The sequence below is a fragment of the Dermacentor silvarum genome, chromosome 1 (genome assembly GCF_013339745.2).
Source record: "Dermacentor silvarum isolate Dsil-2018 chromosome 1, BIME_Dsil_1.4, whole genome shotgun sequence".
Lineage (NCBI taxonomy): Eukaryota > Metazoa > Arthropoda > Arachnida > Ixodida > Ixodidae > Dermacentor > Dermacentor silvarum.
In genome coordinates, this window is record NC_051154.1 from 99,403,541 (window position 1) to 99,425,078 (window position 21,538).

General features: G+C 43.2%; 1 protein-coding gene across 1 annotated transcript in view; it reads right to left on the reverse strand.

The window, feature by feature from the left end:
* Nucleotides 1-21,538, reverse strand: part of LOC119433387 (F-box only protein 31-like) — a 78,082-nt gene that overhangs the window by 41,814 nt on the left and 14,730 nt on the right. Inside the window, exons 2-6 of the mRNA XM_037700569.2 lie at nucleotides 14,929-14,985; nucleotides 10,156-10,232; nucleotides 8,650-8,826; nucleotides 7,588-7,659; nucleotides 4,514-4,623 (exon numbers count right to left, since the gene is read on the reverse strand). Coding sequence (XP_037556497.1) covers nucleotides 4,514-4,623; nucleotides 7,588-7,659; nucleotides 8,650-8,826; nucleotides 10,156-10,232; nucleotides 14,929-14,985 — 493 coding nt within the window. The remainder of the gene's footprint in view (nucleotides 1-4,513; nucleotides 4,624-7,587; nucleotides 7,660-8,649; nucleotides 8,827-10,155; nucleotides 10,233-14,928; nucleotides 14,986-21,538) is intronic.

The following is a 21,538-nucleotide window of genomic DNA, read 5'->3' on the forward strand; positions in this document are numbered from 1 at the left end:
TACGGTTCAGAAGGCAGGCGGCTGACGCACGCACAAAGTCAAAACGAAACTACCGTTCGCTGCAAGAAGTGCGGACGAAACTGCGGCCGGTCGCTATCGACGCTGCCATGGGAGGCGACTGCGCAGTTGTGAAGGCACGCAGCCGACGCGCGCATCGAGTGAAAACGAAACTACTATTTGCCGCAACCGCAGCGGACGAAACTAGAGTGTATTCTAGTACACTCTAACGAAACTGCGGTGGTTATCGACGCGATTAGATATAGCGACTACGCACTTACGGAGGCACGCGGCTAGCCGCCAATGCGGTGTTGCGCGCGGCGATAAACGCAAGAATAAAGGCTTTAAAGGTTAGGCACGAAGCGCTTCGGCGTTGCTGTCAGTCACGTGCCGCTTACGATCGCCGCTGAGGATCACGGCGATGCGGACTACGCCGATTCGTTTCGGTTGGACGCTACGCCGTTCTTGCTCTTCTGCGTCACGCATTTGCGGCGCTCCGCACATTTTTTTTTTTTCGTCCAACGTATACGTCAGTGCGCACACTATCGGCACTGACCCTATCTGCAAATAGGAGAAACGCGCATGGTGGTAAGCTACGGCCTCCGAGATTCAAGTGTGAAAGCTTAGGCGCGCTGCCCGTTCTCAGAGGTTGGGTGGCTAAAAGCTGCTTGCGTATTTATTGCGCAGTTCGCGCGTTGCTGTTACGCACTGTGATGTGCTTTTTGACACTCGGGCATGGGTAATGGAGGTTCTTTCGATCAAGCACACCTCGTGTTCGCCGTTTTAGACACTTGTCGAGAGCGGGACCAGGGAAAATTTATCAGTGGCTCGCGGAACCCCGAGCAGGGGCCTGCGGAACCCGTAGGTTCCGCGGAACCCACTTTGAGAACCCATGCTCTAGGTCCTTGGTTGCGGTTGTTGAGCACAGCATCAGGATGCATTATAATCATGATAACACATATCAAAAAGTGCAACATCCAGGGATGAAAACTGGAATATAATGCTGTTCAAGCATTATATTCGTGGCTGTGCCTCACAGATGCAAACACGATGCCTTCATAATAATGTTGCTTTTCTCATAATGTACAGGTAGGACAAAAAATACAGGACCTGCAAGTGCGTGCTAAACCGCTTTCTTGCACTTTGTAAAGGGGCCCTGAACCACATTTCATTGAAGTGGAGAAATTCATTCAAAGTTAAAGACAGCTATTTGAGAAATACTTTGAAGCAAAAAGTACTTCAGTGCATTCAGCAGAAGCGGAGTTATCGGCACTTAAGGCGAGATGCTACTCGGAAAAACTTTTTCTTTAATATTTGCGACAGCTCAATGAAACTTTCACCCAGTGGCACACCGACGGGGGGAGGGGGGGAGGGTTCAGGTATTGTAACCCCCCCCCCCCCTCTGACGCCGAGTTAATACCCCCCCATGCGCCCAGCCCCACCAGTCCAACGCGTACCTTCAGCGCTCTGTTCACATTGTCATCACAATTCGGGAGGTGGCTTAAGGTCGAATTTTTCTGATTACCAAAAACACTCTATCACTGTCTTGTATTTATTCATTCAGTCTTAAATTACTTTGAGTTTTACGCTGAAAAAATAAACATCGTCATCATCCTTGGTGTCATTACTATAATTATTAGGCATGTTATTTGCTGTTGGATTCCTCTGGCTAAAGCAAGGAAATTGCATATTAGACAGTTTTAGTTTAACATTAGCGTAATAACAGGGTTAAGGGAAATAGCATTACCGTTCCGCAAACGAACTTTGCAGAAAGAGAGTTTTAGTATAGCGTGATAGCGTAGTTTACATGCGGGACTCTATTCCATTACGCTTTGAATTTCGCATACATAGGGCACCTAAGATATGTGTGTGTGCGTCCGGAAAGTGCGAGAGCCAGCGCAATGGAAGCGAGGAGCGCGTTGTATGTTTACTTGCCATGTCCGCCGATCTGCAGCGAAACTGACAAGCAGTACAAGTTATCTACCATAGCCCCCAAATATGTTCCGATCTCAGAGGCCATATGCCGTCGCCACGCCTATCTCCCGACTTTACCGACAGGTGGCGCTCGCATCTCGGAGAAACTTTCTCTCGTTAGGCTTAGGCGCGTTCGAAACGAGAAGCGATCTCGAAAATTCCTTTAGATTAGCCATAACACTCTCTCGTCGAAGCGGCATGAGACTAAGCAAAAGCCGTTTACGCAGTCATTTGCTACAAACGAAGTGAATTCTACAAAAGAACGCCAAATTCAGTTCGAAGCGGGCGACCGGGACCGCCACCATGTTTTACGTGAACTACGCAAACACGCAAACACGGTAACGTTAACTCTGAGAAATAGCGTGCGCAAAGTAAACGGTATAGGTCGTTTAGCGTTCTGCGCATGCGCATTTCGATCCCGCTATTCCGGTACGCCCGCTATTCTGGTAGCCACGCTAAACTAAAACTGTCTATTATGCAAAGTGCTTGCTCCCCCCCAGGCAGAGATCCTGGGTGCGCTGCTGCTTTCACCATTAACAGAGTTTGGGCTCCTCTTTTCAAATCTGCTTCTGGTTTTTTTTTAAAGCTCGTTTGGTTAATTTTTGGCACATCATGCATTTGTAAAAACAATGCATCTTTGTGCAAGCTTTGGCGATAACAGCAAGCACAAAAAAACACTAAAAAATAGCTCGTATTGCCCCCAATGAATAGTAGAATTCAATAAAGCAAAAAAAATATATATATTGTAACATTTGTGTTTTAGTCTAGAAGAAAATTTCAACGATGAATTTCAGTTTTACGATTCTCAACAAGAAACTCTTAAAGTCATCTTACTGAATATGTTTGTGTCTTTGAATTCAGGACATGTTAAAGCATAAGCATGCTAAAATTTATTATGATCAGACTACATAAAGTGCACAAATTTTAGTGCACAAACTCTAAAAATGCTACAAAATGAGGAACTGAGAAAAACACGTTTGAAAGTTTAAAGTGAAAAATTGAAAGTCGCAACGCTCGAAAAACGCATGCTTTTTTTATTGTTTCTTGCGCCGCAGCAGCCCGGGCAGTCATGGTTATTTGGAGAATGAGGCTTGGCCGAGCTCCTCATGCGATACACAATGGCGAGCAGCTGCACGTTGTCGGCCGCGAGACGCTAGAAGACGGCGCACTTTCGGGCTTTTAACAGCCACTTTGTGCTCTTAAACGCAGTTTTAATCCTTTCCAGTTGCGTCTCAGCTTTGATTTTTATTTTCGTAACAGTAGAGCTACTAAACTTATCAAAAGTAAAAACAAAAAATCGATAATTTCTGAAAAAATTTGTGCTTTTCGAGTAGCATCTCCCCTTAAACATCCTGTTCGCGTTGCATCCGCTCCTTCTTCAATGCCTTGCACTGCAAAGGCTATGGTGGAGCAGGGCGTAACCACAATGCATGTCACCATGGTGCGCCATTCAAATTTGATTTCGGATGTTAACGCAGAAGCCACGACTACTGTTTTGCTGCCTACGACGCGCCAAACGCAGTTGTCCTCAGCAAGCCACGGTTCGCTCAGCCAGCGGACTCGTCGCGACACCCCACGGCGACCGCGGTATCTTTGGTACATAGCAGACCGCAGCTACATGCAACTTTAGTGCGTATGCACAGCATTTGCTTTGTGCACGACAGGATTTGAGTGTGTGCTTGCACTCATAAGCTCCAGTCTGGCCATGCTACGTGGTGCAGACCGGCTTTGTCCTGCACCAACTTGTCCGACGGATATTAGCCACATCCAACTTGCACATTTTGAAGCGCTTTTAATACGAAGCGAAGTCTGCCAAGGCGCAGGAGCAGCCAAACGTGAACGCGCGGTGGCAAGCGTGGGTGTGGTCTGACCTAAGTTTCAGATGGTTCGAGGCTAGTTGAGTGTTCAAAACTAGTCAAAATTAAAGAGACCCAACGGCTAGGACACCGATAAGCAGGGTGGCCAAAGTTTAATTCCTACGTGGGCGGCCGCGGCAGAGAGTGAGCACACGATAGTCGGCTGGGTCAAGTAGGGACACGAGGCCTTTTGTACTCAGAAGTCAAGACTGTCCCGCTAAATTCGGGATGGTTGGCAACCCTAGTACACTACCCACCAGCCGAAAAGGACAGCCCTCACCTAGCGTAATCTTCTGCAATCATCGCGATTATGACAGCATGCTGGCAAGGAATGGGCATAGGGGCAGGCACACAGCATGAAAGGTACTTTCTCTGTGAAAGGGCACAAGACAGCAGTTTGGCAGGTGCTCACAGATACTGCATTATTTTGACCCTGTTTGTACAAGTGTCTACAACAATTACGAAGAAGAGTAGAATAAACTTATTTCATATTCAACTTTCACTCAAGCTACTTTTTAACTGTTATCTCTTCATACAGAGTAAAAAGACTGTGCCATTTATTACACAAGCAAGTCTAGCATAGAATAGGGGCCTCCGATGCACTTCAAAGTCCCATTTTATGCATTCCAAACCATTCTGGATGACATATCAACATTAACACAAAAAAAGCGTAAACTTGTGCTTACTCTAACTGCCTCAATATCAAAAATTTCATGAGCAGCAGCTCCTGGCTGTGTGGAAACTGGTGCATATCCAGAGGCATTGAAGTCTCTTCATGAATCCAGTCACGAAGTTCCTGAAAAAGTCATTTCAATGCTGAGTAAGAACATTCACAACAATTACTGTGGCAACTTCAACAGCACAGCACACTTTTATAAGCTGAGTGCATGACTGAATAAATGAGCAAGACTTTATATGTTCCCACAAAAAAAAAAAAAAAAGAGTCGGATCTGTTCTGCTAATGACAGCACTACTACATGTACAACGTACACCACACAGGGTTGCGATACATGAGCAGTTCGAAACACTGTGCAAATGCTTTACTCCCAAATTTGATAAAAAATACTCATTAATTAGTATTTCACAAGGACAGCAAGAGGGCACAAATTAAATCACAGTCAGAAGAGAAGAAAAAAAAAACGCATTTGGTGGTGGAATGACAGCGAACACATGCAAATACTCCTGTTGGGCTCATTCACACTGGCTACTGAGAGATGCTGTGCGACCTACCGTGATTCACGACCAACGAGCGACTCACTGCAACCGATGTCCACAAAGGCAAGCACGACTTATCCGTCGCCCCACTAACATGACCCAGAGTATGTGCCGCTCACCCTGCTTGCACCACCATTGCAAGGTAAAATAAATGTCATTGTATACTGAGGTCCCACTCCTGTACAGCTGATTGGTTCAGTAGGATTCAAACTGCAATCGGAAGACTGAAAAATCAAGCAGCTGAGCGACTGACCCAAAACAGTCACTTTTCAACCAGACAACCACTTGCGACCAACTTGGTCATGCAACCTCTGCGAACCGCCAGTGTGAATGAGCCCTTAAATTACAATATAAATTTTCAACCATAAGCAGATGTTCTTATTGCGATAGCAATTATACGGAAATTTGAGGCGTATTCAAGCCGCCACCGCCATTACGCTCTTCTGGTATAGATGGCGCATGCGCAGCCTGTGCGAGGAATGTTAGAAGGTCTCTGGAGACACACAGTGCATTTGGCTGCAAAAGCAACTAAGCCAAGTGGATGCACCAATCGGATCTGCCATAGCCAAGGCAGCATTCTGGCTTCTGCTGCTGGCATGAGCATTGTGCGCACACACAAGCAAGCTGCTAAGCAAGCTGTGTGCATACCACACCGTGGTGTGCATACACTGGTCTGAGCGAAATGGGAAAGTAAATGTAAAGCTAAATCTATCTAATCCTTGCAATGGGTGCTCACAAACAGCAATGGTTTTCCGTCGGTCTCATCTTGTGCACTATCAAGGTGCGATGCCTGTAACGCCGCTGCCATTTAGAAACAACCGATCCCATTTTTTATGGCAACCGATCCATGCTTTTTTATGGCATTTAAAGAAAGCCTGCAAAATACAAATAAAGAAAGCCAGACACGTGACTGTGCTCATGCGCTATCCTACCACAGTGCTCTCAACAGTGTTTTAACAAAGAGTGGCTATCGCTTATCATAGACGGCAGCGACACACCTTTTCTGTGCGCAGGCGTGCAAGGTGATGATGCACTGTCAATGTTGGGAGCAACGGCCGCTCACTTAGCTGCGGTCCACATGCATGCTTCATTGACACACACACACAGTGTGTATGTGTGTGTGTGTGCGCGTGCATGTATTTTTTTTCTTCATATTTTGTGGGCTTTCTTCAAATGCCAGAAAAAAGCACCGTGTAAGAAGCACATTGCCACAAAAAACTGGATTGGTTGTTTCTGGAACACCTCTACAAAGTAACAAAATGCACTTGGACCTAAAATGAATATTAAAATGTCTCATAATTCATCTTAATTAACAAATTAAGCAGAATATTAAAAATACTCTGAAGAGCGCCACATGACGGCAAACAATATGTCATCGGTTTCACCCAGCTGTGGTTTACTGTTGGTTTTTTTTATGTCCTTGGCTCAGCTTTCATGAGCCACCCGGTATACATTCTGAACACTAGTTTGTCGCCTTTTGCTCCTTGAACCCAAATCTTAGCAAATTCACAAGAACACAAAATGTTCTTTTCCTGCAAGCACACATGCACTCTCCTCTTTCCTACTGCATTTTGACTCCTTCACACAATGCTAGCCCACCTTCGAAATCTTTTTTTCTTCCTTCCTTTCTCCCCATTATTCAATCTGCCACCCATTTAACCATGCCCCATCTGCTGGTGTTGACCTTCGGCGGTTCCTTTCCTTTGCTTTCTGGGTCTTTGTTAAAAGTGGCATCATTTAGTCATTGAACTTGTCTTGCTTCTGTGCCAGTGGCAGCCCTTCACTTTTTAGTCGTGCCACAACTTGTCTCACCTGAAAGGTTTTCTACTTGCATGTTTGCTTTCTCCTCCTTGGTATATTTTTGCTAAGTATAGATGTTCCGTCATCCTCCCTTGCTACCCCATGCCTTTTTACACTAGTACAATGTTTAACTGCATTATGAATGATGGCTGCTTTCATTGTAGCTTGAAATGCCAAAGTGCAATCAGTAAATCAAGTAGCGAGCACTATACTATCAAAACTTCATGCCACCAGCATGACTGAGAAAGCACTGCCGTTTTTGTTGAAATGGTGACCTTCACCCGCAACTCGGCACACTCGACTCTGGAGCTACCAAAAGCATAAGACCAGAGGTAACAGCGGTTCACTTACATGTTCAATGATGACACACTGCACATACAACCATGTTATTTTAAGAGAGAATTGTCACTGAACCGCATGTAGTTGTGTTGATGTTTTTAATAGTTCCATCTCAGTTAAGCATATTGTATTTTGCTTTTATGATACACCTAAAATAGTGCACGCCCATTGCGGGCATAAAATGCAATATTGTCAAAGCTGCAGTCATGCAGAACTGCAACATTTCAGATGAATGCACCACCATTTTGTGAAATTTATGCAATGGGAAATTATCTGATGTGTGATGGAAATCTTCACATTGCACAGTATGTGCAAATTCTGCAGAACACCACTCCCCCCCCCCCCCCCAAAAAAAAAAAAAAAACATGAATAAATTTAGGCTGGACTTGAAATAAAAACTTCATACTTGGTGTTTTCCACTTGGGTGACGATGGTGGCTTGAGTCACAACATTTAAACACAAACTCATCCTTGGAAATCTGAAATGCAAATATAAAGAAAGCTTTAGCCATGGGCACTCTACCAATTTTCAATTTAAGCCAACACTGTGGAGAGTATAGTGGCGCGAGAAAAGTGCCAACTCAATGCAGAATTTGTATAGATTACAGTGATAGCTGTTATAGAGGATTTCTGGTTGCACTTGTCAGTGTTGCAGTATGAAGACACCACAGGTTAAATCTCCACAACATACTTGCTACTGCCCTAGTGCCTTCTTAGAAGGCATTTAGCATTTAGCAAAAGCTGTAGCAGTGAAAATGCTTACTTTCATTTTCTTTTGCTTTTCTGATCCACTAATGCTTTCACTAAGCTTCAAGTGATGCCCAGACCATACAAATTCATTGAATGGTATATTTTTCTTTTCTCTTGGTCGCTGTTTCTATGCAGGGCCTACTGTCTCCATTCTCTTCAAAGAGCAACCCCTTGCAATTACTTGTTCTCCTCAGTGCTCTACTTTGTTCAGTGCACATAACCCAAGATATTAAAACTGTCTTTAACATTACTGATGTGGTTTTGAGCACACAGTGTTTGTGTTGAGAATTGTTGAGAAATAAAGGTGCAATAGGATGGAACTCCGAAATTTGGATAACGTAGAACATTAGAAAAATACTTTGCACAGCTTTCTCACATCATCGTAGCACTAAAACAACTTGTCTTCATCAGATGCTCCAAGTCATGGCCACTGCAGGATTAGTGCTGTAGCCAAGCTTAACAGCAAGAAGCAGATTTAGCGAGTGACCACAGTGATCAATGAGCACTGAAGAAGCTAGTGTAATGTGCAACACTGAGAAAAGCTATCCTTCTATGAGAAAAATATTGAGAAGGGTCAATGTAAACAAGATAGCGCCATGAGGAGTGTCATAAACAGCCTTCTACATCAACAAATAAGCTTTCTGCCTTGACTAGTCACATGTGCTAAGCATTTCTCGAAACATGCTCAACAAGAAAATGAGAATATATTTGCACTGCACCTCCAAAATAACCGCTTGGTGGGGTCCCTTGTAACCACCAACACAAACAACATCATCTTCATTTTCCCGGTCAAGTGAAACGGTAAAGAGCAATTTCTTGCGAAGTGGCTCAGTGATGAGTGGGTCCCGTGGAGGTAGCAACTCCTGCCCCACTATGGCTGCACGTCCAGGGTCAAACTGCAAACAGCAAAGCCATCTCACCATCTGTCATTAATTTTTCTTTTAATAACTTTTGTAATTTGAATCCCCCGCCCATTTCAACGTACACACGCACGCACAAACATACACACACACACACACGCGCGCACACTTTTTTTTTATGGCACCAACCACTTTGGCTTCAAAATATTCACTGCTAGTGGCCCAAGACCTCAATGGATATGGCAAACATGAGCATTGGATTCAAAGCCTAGTCTTGCCACACAGCAAGAGCAAGAGAGGAAAAGGGTATTGCTGTGTAAAAGGTATGTATGGCTCAGGCACTTTCTCTCAAGAGCCAGCTGAGGCTAAATACAAGCTAAAGCAAGAGCAGAGAAAATTGAGAATGCATAAGGCAAGGATCAAAATCTTATTGCAATAAATGTCTGTTGCTTTTCTGAACATTTGCCCAAACAAGTGCTTGTTTGGACTCCTTTAAGGGGCCCCTCACAAGGTATGGGGAAAGTGCAGGCATCACAGCATCACGTCAGCAAAATATTACACCAATGTATGCCACAGAAACAGGAGAAAATTCGAACAAAAGCCCGTGCCCACTTCTCCTTGAAGAAGGCACTTGGACAGTGAGCTTCTACATCACACACATGCCTCCTGCAGCACACGGGAACAACACGGGTGAAATGCGGAGAGCACAGGACTTGTAAATGCGCAACCCAAGAAGAAGACAGACCCCAAAAAATATAATAATGAAAGAGGAGGCAGGGATAAAGGGAGTAGGGGCCATGACAAAAGAGAAGGGCAGGGTCCCTTGGCTGGGAGAAGATATCGGAGAAGGCGAGAGAGGAATGTCACTTGCAGGCACGGTCTGATGCAACAGGAGCGCGCCTCTGCTGCAGGGAGGGCACCTCATCTCCAAAAACAATCGCTTTATTTACTTCTATCTCGGCTACTAATAAACCCTCTTTAATAATTTCCACAGTAGAATGCTTCTTGGATATCACTTTAAAACTTCTAGTTTCAATAAGGCCTGGTGAGGGGCCCTTTAAACTAGGCTTTGTGCCTTTCCTTGGCACTCATGTCATTGAGCTAGTTTTATAAAAACATGGCAGTCTCTAAAGGCATACACCAACTTAGATTATGAGATGTTCTGAACTGATCCCTACCGGGGAAATAATCTTCACTTTCATGCAACACCGCATAATGTGCGGCACCTCACTGGAGCAACGGACATTCTGTCCACTGGCTCAGCCGAACAGCGCCTGCTCAAAGTGATGTACCCAAAAGTGATCAACCCAGAATTTGGACACTGCTTTTACCATTTTTTCAAATGTGAGAATTATGAATACTAACCAAGACTTGGAAAAGGCCCCCGTAAGAAGACACCTGTGGCTGCCAGAGGCCCAAGTAAAACCGGTACTTGTGGAGTACTGTCGCATGATAAAGAAAAAAAGAGCAGGTCATGATGCACTAAGAATGCATGCACTAAGCATAATAGCAGTAACATAGACTATGCCCCACAAAACATTAGCTGGAAAAATATACAACAATAAGAACCGTCACAACCCGCTTACAGTTTGTGTGTATGGCAAAAATAAATTAAATAAAATAAAATAAAGTAGGGTTGCACCAACTAAGCACCACACTTAAGTGGATGTATACTCCAATAAATTATTTGGTTCATAAAACAATAGGACTATAGATGCTACCTTATGTGTGCAATAAAATGTCCAGAACCAATTTATAAGGATATGTACAACAGAAAAATACCTTATATAAGTTCACTAAAGAAATATTTATCTCAGCACCATGAATATTGGAACTTCTTTCTCCCACCTAGCAGACAACAATTCATCATCATCTCTTCCATTAAAACCAGTTTGCCATACGGATGTGCAGTCTCTTTTTTGATCAAGACAGTGTGGTAGCCTGCAGACCTTGAGGTCCATCACATGTTGCCAAGAAACCCAGGATCTTCAAGATTATGTCAACCTCATCGACACACGGTATCGTGCTGCAAACCCTGCGCAGTGATGAGTTCATGGTCGTAGCTGACTTATGGAACAGCTACTCTGGCAACACCAGAGCCTGCGTTTGCAACTGAATGACATCGTAAACGAAGCGGAAGGCCCACTACGAGGACAGCAAGAGCACTCAGAATCTCAGATGAGCGCCCTGCATGACCGGATCATTGCGCTCTACCTGCAGATCAAGAAAATCGATGAGAGAATTTTAGACAAGACACCTGATGAGCTGATTGAGAGTGAGACATGAGACACAAGCAAATATGGAAACAAGGTTGTCACCACGACATCGAGACTGCGGTACAAGCTTCAAAACAGACGGGCGTCTGAAGCTTCATGCACAGTGAGCAGTCAAACTTCGATCAGCATCAAGTCTACGCTGCCGCAGCTAGAACAGATGAAGTTCAATGGAAACCAAAAACAATGGCAGTGTTTTTGGACACAGTTTTCGACAGCTGTGCACAATAACGATGAGCTCAGCAGTGCTGTCAAGTTTAATTACCTAAGAACTCGTTTCTAGAGCAGCTGCTTCAGCCATATCTGGAACTCCAGGCAACTGAAGAGTGTTATACCGATGCAGTGAAAATCCTCAAGAAACGGTTCGGAGGTAAAAGTACCATTGTTCAAGAGCACCTCCGAAATCTCCTCAATCTGAGGCCGGTCTAGTCCCCATCTTCGAATATCATACAACTTCAACACTTACAGACCAAGTCCAAGTACGTGTAAGGCGTCTAAAACCCATAGGCACGAGCCCCGCTAAATATTGTTTCACGTTACGGGAGATTCTCTTGCGAGTCCTCTCGTCTGACTTGGTGCTGAAGTACCACAAGTTTACAAGAAGCAGACTGCGTCCGTGGCTGGACCAATGACTAAAGCAGAAGGTGACGCAACACAACAGATGGCAAAAGCAGAGAAAGAACTAAAATGCATGTTGAAGTTTTTTGATCATCAACTTCAGTGCTGGGAAGCTTTGGCTCAACAGTAATCTCTGAAAGCGTCAGATGCCATTCAGAAAACTAAAGAGAAACCAAGGTCTGTTCCGCAGCGCAGCGTGTCATCAGCAGCGACTCAACAGAGCACGGCGGATAAGCCTGACCTGTGCCTGTCTTGCAAATCAGGCAAGCATAGCGCCAACATCTGTGACAACAAAGACATGAGTGTGCCATTTAAATGCGCCGTCTCTTTTTTGATCAAGACAGCAGAGTAGCCGGGGGACCTTGAGGTCGACAATAATGTATACACAATAAAGTTTTGAATTGTGAGTATTTTCTAAAACAATTTTAATGGCTATGTAAAAATTTGTTTAAGGGACTTCGTGTTATGCATGGTTCTGGTCCAAACAATGTATGGTTATGGTTCATCAGCCTTCATTCGATTTTGACAGATGCTGAATGTCCATCCTATTATTCATGATCACCCAATTCAGCATGTTTTTATAGAGGAATGCTTGCTGCAAAATTCATGAGAGAGAACCAGTTTGAAAGAGAAAGCTGCTTCAGGAAACAAGGTGGTAAAGGCCCCAATAGGCAGTTGAATTTGACCCAGACGCCCTTGCCTACAGTCATGCATAGTGAAATACTGTACATAAAGAAAGTGCACTGGGTGGGTTTCATAACTAAACATGAGCTAAGCAGGAGCACTGGCCTCACTCATGTCAGGGACACACAGTATAACAGCAAACTCAAGGTGACAATCCTGTGCAGTGGCCAATTATCCACAAGCTCCATCAATGAACGCACCAAATTAGCTATCAGTTCTTGCTGGATGTCTTGCACAACTTTATAGCACATGGGTGAATGTGTGGGTGGACGGAGATGATATAAGAAGGGGCCAAGAATTAATTTAGAGCACTTAGGGTTCTTTAATTTGCATTAAAAGCATGGTACATGAGTGTTTTGGCATTCCACCTCCTTCATATTGTGGCTGCCATAGCCAGAAATTTAACACGTAACCTCATACTTAGTGGCAGATCACAATACATAGCCACTTAGCCACCAAGGGAGGAGAATTGCAAGACATTAAGCTATAAAAACAGAGGATAAAATTGATATTGCCAGTTCACTGACTTTCTTTTTCACACAGAAATGCTTACAGACAACATTTATAGCTCCTGGAGGAGAAACAAACAAGGAGAGCAGCACAAGGCACAATGCTATGTACCAGTCTGTTTCACACTTAGCGGAATACTCGGAGTGCATTGCATCACGATGCGGCGAGCGCTGGAGTCGGGTGCCGGCAACAACTTGTGCAGGCGCAGACGTTCGAGGCGTTGAATCTTGAACCGCGGCGACTGCTACGGCGGCACGCGCTGGCTGCATGGTCGGGAAGCGTGCTACTGTCAAGGGCAGTGCACGGATTTCATCGGTACTGCGGGAACTGAGCCGATATTCTTAACTAAACATTGTGCTATGCCAACCTCTGAGCCTTCATTGGCAATAATGGGGTTCTACAAACTTCTTTTGACAGTATTCTTCGTTTGGTCTTTCGAAAGGACGGGGTACTGAGTGCGAGCACTTATATTTCTTCACTGTGTATGCTACCGTAACATGCAGCGACAAGAAAGAGACACCAAAATGTGCGTGCAGCGTGCTCAGTCTTTATTTGACGTGAAAGGAAAACAAAGCACTCAGCAATAATAACTATATGGGTCAAACACAATGAACACCTGTCTGGTTTAATGAACCATTGTCAAGAAGAATCACTTCCAGCTCATTGTCTTAACCTAAAGCATTCCTTAATCCGTATCCATTTGTTTCATCGTGTTTGACCCGCATATTATTATTGCTGAGTGCTTTGTTTTCCTTTCATAAGAAGCCAACAAACAATGACACCAAGGACAACATACGGGAAATTACTTGTACTTACTAATTGAATTGAAGAAATGATAAATTAATGGAAATGAAAAATGGATGAAAGAACAGCTGGCCACAGATGGGGAACGATCCCACATCTTCGCATGCTCTTACCATTGAGCTACCACGGCGCCGTTTTCCCATCCACTTTCCGGGGTATTTATGTTTTACAACTAGAACTAACCCCCCTGGGAGTGTTAGCCAGCGCCACACTCACAAACCTAACGGCGGATGTGGAACATCCTTTCTGCCGCAGGTGTCACGAGCATGCGAAGACGTGGGATCGTTCCCCACCTGCGGCCAGTTGTTTTTTCATCCATTTTTCATTTCCATTAATTTATCATTTCTTTAATTCAATTAGTAAGTACAAGTAATTTCCCCTATGTTGTCCTTGGTGTCATTGTTTGTTGGCTTCTTATGAAAGGAAAACAAAGCACTCAGTAATAATAACTATGCGAGTCAAACACGATGAAACAAACGAATACGAATTAAGGAATGCTTTAGGTTAAGACAATAAGCTGGAAGTGATTCTTCTCGACAACAATTCATTAAGCCAGACAGGTGTTCATTGTGTTTGCCCCACATAGTTATTATTGCTGAGTGCTTTGTTTTCCTTTCACATCAAATAAAGACTGAGCACGATGCGCACACATTTTGTTCTTGTCGCTGCGTATTACGGTAGCACACACAGTGAAGAAATATACGTGCACGCACTCAGTACCCCAGCCTTTCGAAAGAACAAACCAAGAATGCTGTCAAAAGAAGTTTGTAGAACCCCATTATCACCAATGAAGGCTCAGAGGTTGGCGTCGCACGTTTAGTTAAGGATATCGGCTCAGTTCCCACAGTAACGATGAAATCCATGCACTGCCCTTGACAGTAGCAAGCTTCCCAACCATGCAGCCCGCGCACGCCGCCGTAGCACTCGACGCGGTTCAAGATTCCGTGCCTCGAACGTGTGCGCCTGCGCGAGCTGCTGCCAGCACCCGACTCCAGCACTCGCCGCATCGAGATGCAATGCACTCCGAGTATTCCCCTAAGTATGAAACACTGTACCTAGAGGTACAGTAATATGTATTATAAAATAAAGAATGTGACCTGTGAAACACGTGGTGCATGAAAGAACACACATGTTCTTCATGGGTAGGTGCAGCTCAAAGCTCGGTTCTCACAATGTAATTGTGCAGCACCATAAAGCAAAACAGAACACAGTACCAACTCACACTGGAAAGTATATGCAGACAACTTACACTTTGTATAGACGTCCTTGAAGACAAAATTGCCTTGTTGCACTTTCACAGCAAATTCTAGAGTAGATTATAAAGAAGGAAAAGAAAGAATTACAAGTCAAAACTTTCACACGTGCTACAAGCTGAAACATTGCAACACTGTGACAGCCACAATGTCATGAGCCATTGGCATAGTCAGCGAGCCTCTGTTCTCTACCAAGCCATAGAAAATCAATCAGTTTGATTGACGGCTGGGTTCAACACACTACCAAAAACTGACTTCAGAATCGTTCTGCAAGCAATGCCATGCACTGTATGAACTGGAAACCACATTTATTTTTTAGCAGATTTGTCAATCTTTCACACTTCAAGAATATCTAAAAATAAACCATTACAGCAGTCACTATCAAAATTAACTTTCAGCACATGCCACACTTAACAAATCAAACAATAAAATATAAACTCTCTGGCCAACTCAGCTGCACAATATTTTTTTTAATGACAGTTCAAGACTGTCAGGTTGCCCAACTTGCTGCTTCGACACCTACACTGCTTTCACAATGCCTTAAGCATTGGCACATAATGTAGAGAGAGCACTGTTATGATTCTGATGTTCTGGCAATACTGAGTGCAATTTAATTTTTAATTTCTCCATGCCAGTTTATTCATTAGTGTTTCAACAGTATAGGTTCAACATGTGAGAAACGCAACTCATCATGTGCAGTTTTCACCCAGACAAAAGGACACAGTCAATTTCAATCCAACCTTGCGCAGAAGCTAGGCTAGCAGTATGTCCTCTTACAGCCTTAACATAGCCTGAGCAAATGGCATTATTTTTCACTAGGTACGCTGGATTTAATAGAGACCTCGGCTTCAGTTCAAGGTACATTGCTAGGCCAGCTTTCTTCCAGAGAAAGACTAAATGAGCCCATTCATTCTAGTATGAGGCAAGTAGAGGTTCAATTTATAGAAGAAATTCCTGACAGTCATTGTTTTAGAAGCATAAATAATCCAGGAAAAAAGGAACCAGAAGCTTGCTATAAGGAAAGCCAATACTTTCTGCATGATTAGTGATATACACCTATTCTTAACATCATCTCACATAACATCAATCCAAGTGAAATATACATCGATTTTTTTAATGTGTAGTCTAATTTAAATGATAAAAGCACAGGCAAGGTAAATATTTTGTATAGTATTTCATATTTCTTTTACTTTTGGTACTGTTTATCAAAATCACAAATTGCTTTTTGGTAGCACTTTTTGAGTGCTTCCTTGAAATCAAAAAAAAAAATGAAAAATTTTCAAAAACCTTATTCAGTTACGACTTTTACTTCTATTCAAAGTGCGAATGATTAAGCTACAATTTGAAGTGTTACAGTACACAATACCACTAATATTTCTGAAAATAATATGATAAAATATAAAATCAGTGAAAATGAGCCAACCTTCTGCGATAAGGAAAGCATTACCCCTTCAAATGCTGTGCCCAAGTACATATTTATCAGGCCCCTGATACTCAAGCCTGACTTTGCCCGAGATAATTCATGAATGACAAACATTCGTGGACTGTTTCCACTATCTACTCGGAAGTCGATTAAATAAAAATTTATGGCAGGTTTTGTTTTTATACGACAGATGGCAGAACAAAGCTTATTGACTGTCGGTGTTGCTTGCATTTGTCATCTTCCGACATTATAGACCGGCACAAGAAGCCTGCAAACGTTTTTAACGATGATAAGTTCAAAAACATTGAATGGTGCATAAATTCAAAACTTCTTATGAACTCTGATTCAGATAATTTAGATGTCAATTATGAGTTGTCTTCAAGGGACAATGACAGCGACGAAGAGGCCTGATGCCAGTTGAACACTAATTATTCTAATAAGCATGTCTTAATTTTGTTTGAATTTCCAGGTTGAAGAATTTTTTTTAATTTCCAGCAATATATCACAAATAAACAGCATTTCAATTTAAAGCCTGCTAATGTGCAACTTAGGCATAAATTGAATTTGCTGCACAATCAAAAGAATACTCGACACCCAAAGAATTAAAGAACTAATTTAATCAGCCAGGTCATCAGAAGTTGGTCTCAATAACTTGACCAGCACAATTCAACACCACAAAATGACCAAGTATGGGAATATGTCAGAAAATTTACAACTCTCCAGTCTTCTTTCTGTTATTGCCCCTCCTTTCACCTTGATCAGGTACTGCCAGGCCATGAACCCTGGGATGGTGGTTATGCTCATTAGACATAATTGATACATCTGTCAGTAAAAAGATTAGTACCAGCAGTTGTGGGGCCTCTTCACCTCCTCCCAATTCCTTTTCAGAGTTCTCTCTCTGTCTGTCTGTCTGTCTGTCTGTCTCTGTCTGTGTGTGTGCACGTGCGTGCATGTGTGTGTGTGTGTGTGTGTTCGTCCCCACACCTGCCCATGTCGGCTGTTCATATGCATGGTGCACAACTATACTATAGCGTATTGTTGCTAAACCCCAGGGTCATCTCCTCTTTGTGCCTATGCGATTTGCAAGATAACTACTTTCGGAGAGATCAGAGGCACAAAGGGCAGGTGTGGCATGCTTTTGTGGGAGGAGCTTCTGGATTCTTGACCCATCACCGACTGTAGCCATTTTCGACAACCTTCCGATTGGCTTCAATATGCCCCAGGCTCACCTTGGTATTTCGGACATCTGAAGTGCCTTACATGTCTACACTCTGTCTGCTATGCATTCAACACAGCCTATCTGTCAAACCACTACCTCAGATGCTACGCTGTGAAGCCTTCAATTTGTCCAGCCCACCTATGCATTCGATGTCCCTTTGGTACAACCAAGTAGAGTGCCAGTCTCAGAATCCATAGGACCTCCCTCCCATTATTTATTATATAATGTGATGGTGATGACGATTATTGGAGTTTATTGGCACAAGGGCCAGATGTGGCCAAAGAGTGCTAAGGCCATGATAACAGGCTGTCATTGGTACATGAACCATGAATATAGAGAGGTGGATGAAACACGGCTGTATAGAGGCCTAAAAGAAACATTAATTTAAAAGTGCATAAATATATACGTATTAAAACAAGACAATGATACATGACATGTGCTATGAAGATACAATGTATTAAGACGACGTGATATGCTAAAATACATCGCTACAAGTAGCGCTACTGCCTCATCAGGGCCCTTAAGCACAATGGCCTGGAGGCATGTGCCACACAAGTCGCTCCTATCGCAGCAACAGCCTCTGGTGAGAGGATGTGCTACGAATCTCGTGGGCTTATAATGCACAGTAAATAAACATCTAGCAAAAATTTTTAACTAATTTATGGTCAAAGTTCTGCTACAAAGAGGAAAGAGATTTTTTTTGTTCAGCTTCTGCTTCCCGACAACTCTACCAAGACATGGAGAATGATCAGCCTCTTACCATATCTACCACAGAGGGGAGGTTCCCCACCAGTCAGCAGGTAAGAATGGGTACCATATGCGTGTCCTATTCTCAGTAGACAGAACATGACGTCTGTTTGTCACACTTTTGTTATTGAAGGCCAATTTCTAATTAAGTTTATTCGAGGTTTCAGCACCCAAGATGGATTGCCAAAAGTTCCTCAGCATTTTGCACAATAAAGGCTTCAAGTCTGTAGGAGGGATAGCTATGGTAGAGTTATAGACTTCTGTTGGTAAGTATGTAGCAAGTTTGTCTGCAAGCATATTGCACACTATGCCTCTGTGCCCTGGCACACAACATAATAAGACATGTTGGTTAGATGCATACATAGCACACAGAGATGAGTAGAGGTCATTGACTACTGGATTTCTATGTTTCCGCAGAAACACTAAAGCTCTTATTACGCTTAGAAAATCTGTAAATATAACAGCTTTGTGTAGTTTTAATGTCTTTGTGTCTTCCAGCTGAGAGTAATGCACAAGCCTCTGCCGTAAAGATGCTCGTCTCTGCGTGCAGAACATTGTATTCCGAGAAGGATGGCCCGATTGCCGTGCAAGATATGCCATTATCTGACTTTGATGCGTCGGTATAAAATTCTAGACAGGAGTACTTCGACTGGAGTTACAGAAAGTGCATACGGATGTGCATCTCCGAAGCATGCTTTGTTACTTTTGACAAATGATGTGTCGCATTCTATCAGCTGCCACAGCCATGGTGGTAACCGCCTTGTTGGAGCCATCATAGATGTACAGCCTCCCACATTTTTAGCTATATCGCACGAGAACACTACAATATGGTCGTACGTCGTCCTGAAGGGAACATCGCATCAGACGACTCTTGCAAAGGAGAGTGCTTAGTGCCCTTGAGAGTACTTCTGCCAGTCTCATTGATTATCGCCGCTTAAAGGCGCTAAAATGATGCGTGATCGACGCTAGCGCGATATAGCTAAAAATGCAGGAGGCTGTACATGCAGTGGGACATTCATTTCTTCTCTCAGCTTTCTCACATGTAGTGAGAAAGTTTCTCTCATTGAAGGTCAATTTTGAAATAATGTAGAGGACATCAAATAGTTAAATTTTATAACATGGGTGTTCAGGATTAGAGTGCACTTTGAGGAAACATGTGTAACTTACATATGTTCTTTGCAGGTGGAGTGACCACTCAATGGATTATAAGTATAAACTTTGTATAGGAATAGTTCTGAAGGCGCCTGTGGCCAGGCGAATACCTAAATGGCGAATGGGATCCAAAATCTTCAAAGCACTCGGAGCAGCAAAGTGATACACCACAGAACCATAATCCAGACGTGACAATACAAGGCTCCTGTACAGGTTCATTAAGCGACCCCTGTCACTGCCCCATGTCGTATGCGTAAGAATTTTAAGAATGTTCATTGTTTTTAAACATTTGGCTTTCAGATAATTTATATGTAAAATGAATGCAAGTTTAAAGTCAAGTATGACACCTAGAAGTTTTTGCTGTGTGTTCAAAGGTAAGCCCCGACTATGGAGCTGGACACTCAGCTCTGGGACAAGGCTCCTCTTTCTTGTAAAGAGTACGGAGGAGCTCTTTTGGGTTTTAGCTTAAAGCCGTTCTCATTTGCCCATATTGAGACTTTGTTCAGCCCAAATTGAATGTGTCGTTCACAGACTGCGATGATTTAAATCCAATCTGCACGTCATTGACATATGCAAAATAAAACATACTTCGCCGAATACACGAACATAGAGAGTTCATTTTAACAATAAAAAGGGCACAGCTAAGTATGCCACCCTGCGGTACCCCAGTTTCCTGTGTAAATGACCCCTAGACAGAGCATTAAAAATTCTAACACGAAAAGTACGGTGTGAGAGCTTTCAATTATGCAAAGCATGTTGCCACAGACACCCATTCCCGATAGATCTCTGATAATAAAAATAATGCCATGTGGTGTCATAGGCCTTTTGCATACCTAGAAAAACTTACAGAAATATTGTTCATAAGCAAATGCTTCGCGAATGTTAGCCTCAATGCGCACAAGATGGTCGGTTGTGGACCGGCCTTCTCAAAAATCATATCGGTAGGGATCAAGCATTTTGTTTGATTCTAGGAAATGCAAAAGATGGTGATTTATCATTTTCTCGAAAAGCTCACAAAGGCAGCTTGTGAGTGCTATCGGACGGTAGCTTGTTACCAAGGGTGGCTCTTTACCTTGTTTCAAAACTGGGACATCGATAGCTTCTTTCCATGTAGATGGAAGGTGTCCGGTTGCCAAAATGTTAAAAAGTGTGAGCGATGTAATTTGTGTGTCTGTGTGCATGTTCTTAATCTTGCCATACATCATCCTGTCTGTTCCTGGCACAGAGTTTTTGCAGACGTTCAATGCTGCTCTAAGCTCAGCAATGTTGAAAGGACAGTTATATGGATCATTTCCTCTGCATTTGCGGTCCAATGTCTTCTATTTCTTCTATGTTTCTTCTATTTCTTCAATGTCTTCTAATTCTTCTATTTCTTTGTACTTAAGGAACGTCTGTGAATAGTGCATAGAGCTAGATACATACTCAAAATGTTTACCAAGACTGTCTGCCTGGTCTTCCAACCTGTTTCCTTGATTATTTACCAAGGGCACCGGATGCGGTCGCTTCCCCTTTAGCCTTCCAAGTGCATTCTACATTTTTGTTTCCTGCGTTTATGAATTGATTTCCAAAAGAAACCTCCCCCAGCTTGCTCTCCTAGCCTGACGTCATGTGCGCCTTCCCTGTGATTTAGTCTGTTTAAATTAAACAAGATTTCCTGCAGTTCAGTATCGGCACAGAATGCCCCATGCTTTGCTTTGCTTCTTTCGAGCTTGTCTGCAATCATCGCTCCACCAGGGCACTCTTCACTTGAACAGCCTTTTGTTTGAGGGATGTTTATGCTGCGACAATAATAAAACGGTAAATTAACTTAGTGCGTCATCTACAGTAAAATCACTTTAAAAATCTCATGGTAAGCAAGTTGATTCTTTAAAATGATCCCAAACGGTGGAGGTTAGTTTCCACCAAGGGGCATGTGGAGGACATTGGTGTTGCTCTATGAAGTTTAACGTTACCGGGAAGTGGTCATTTCGAAAAGGATTTCTTATTACACTCCATTCTAAATAAGGTAGAAGGACCGCAGAGCCAATCGCTAAATCGATAGAATATGAATTATGATAAGACGTTG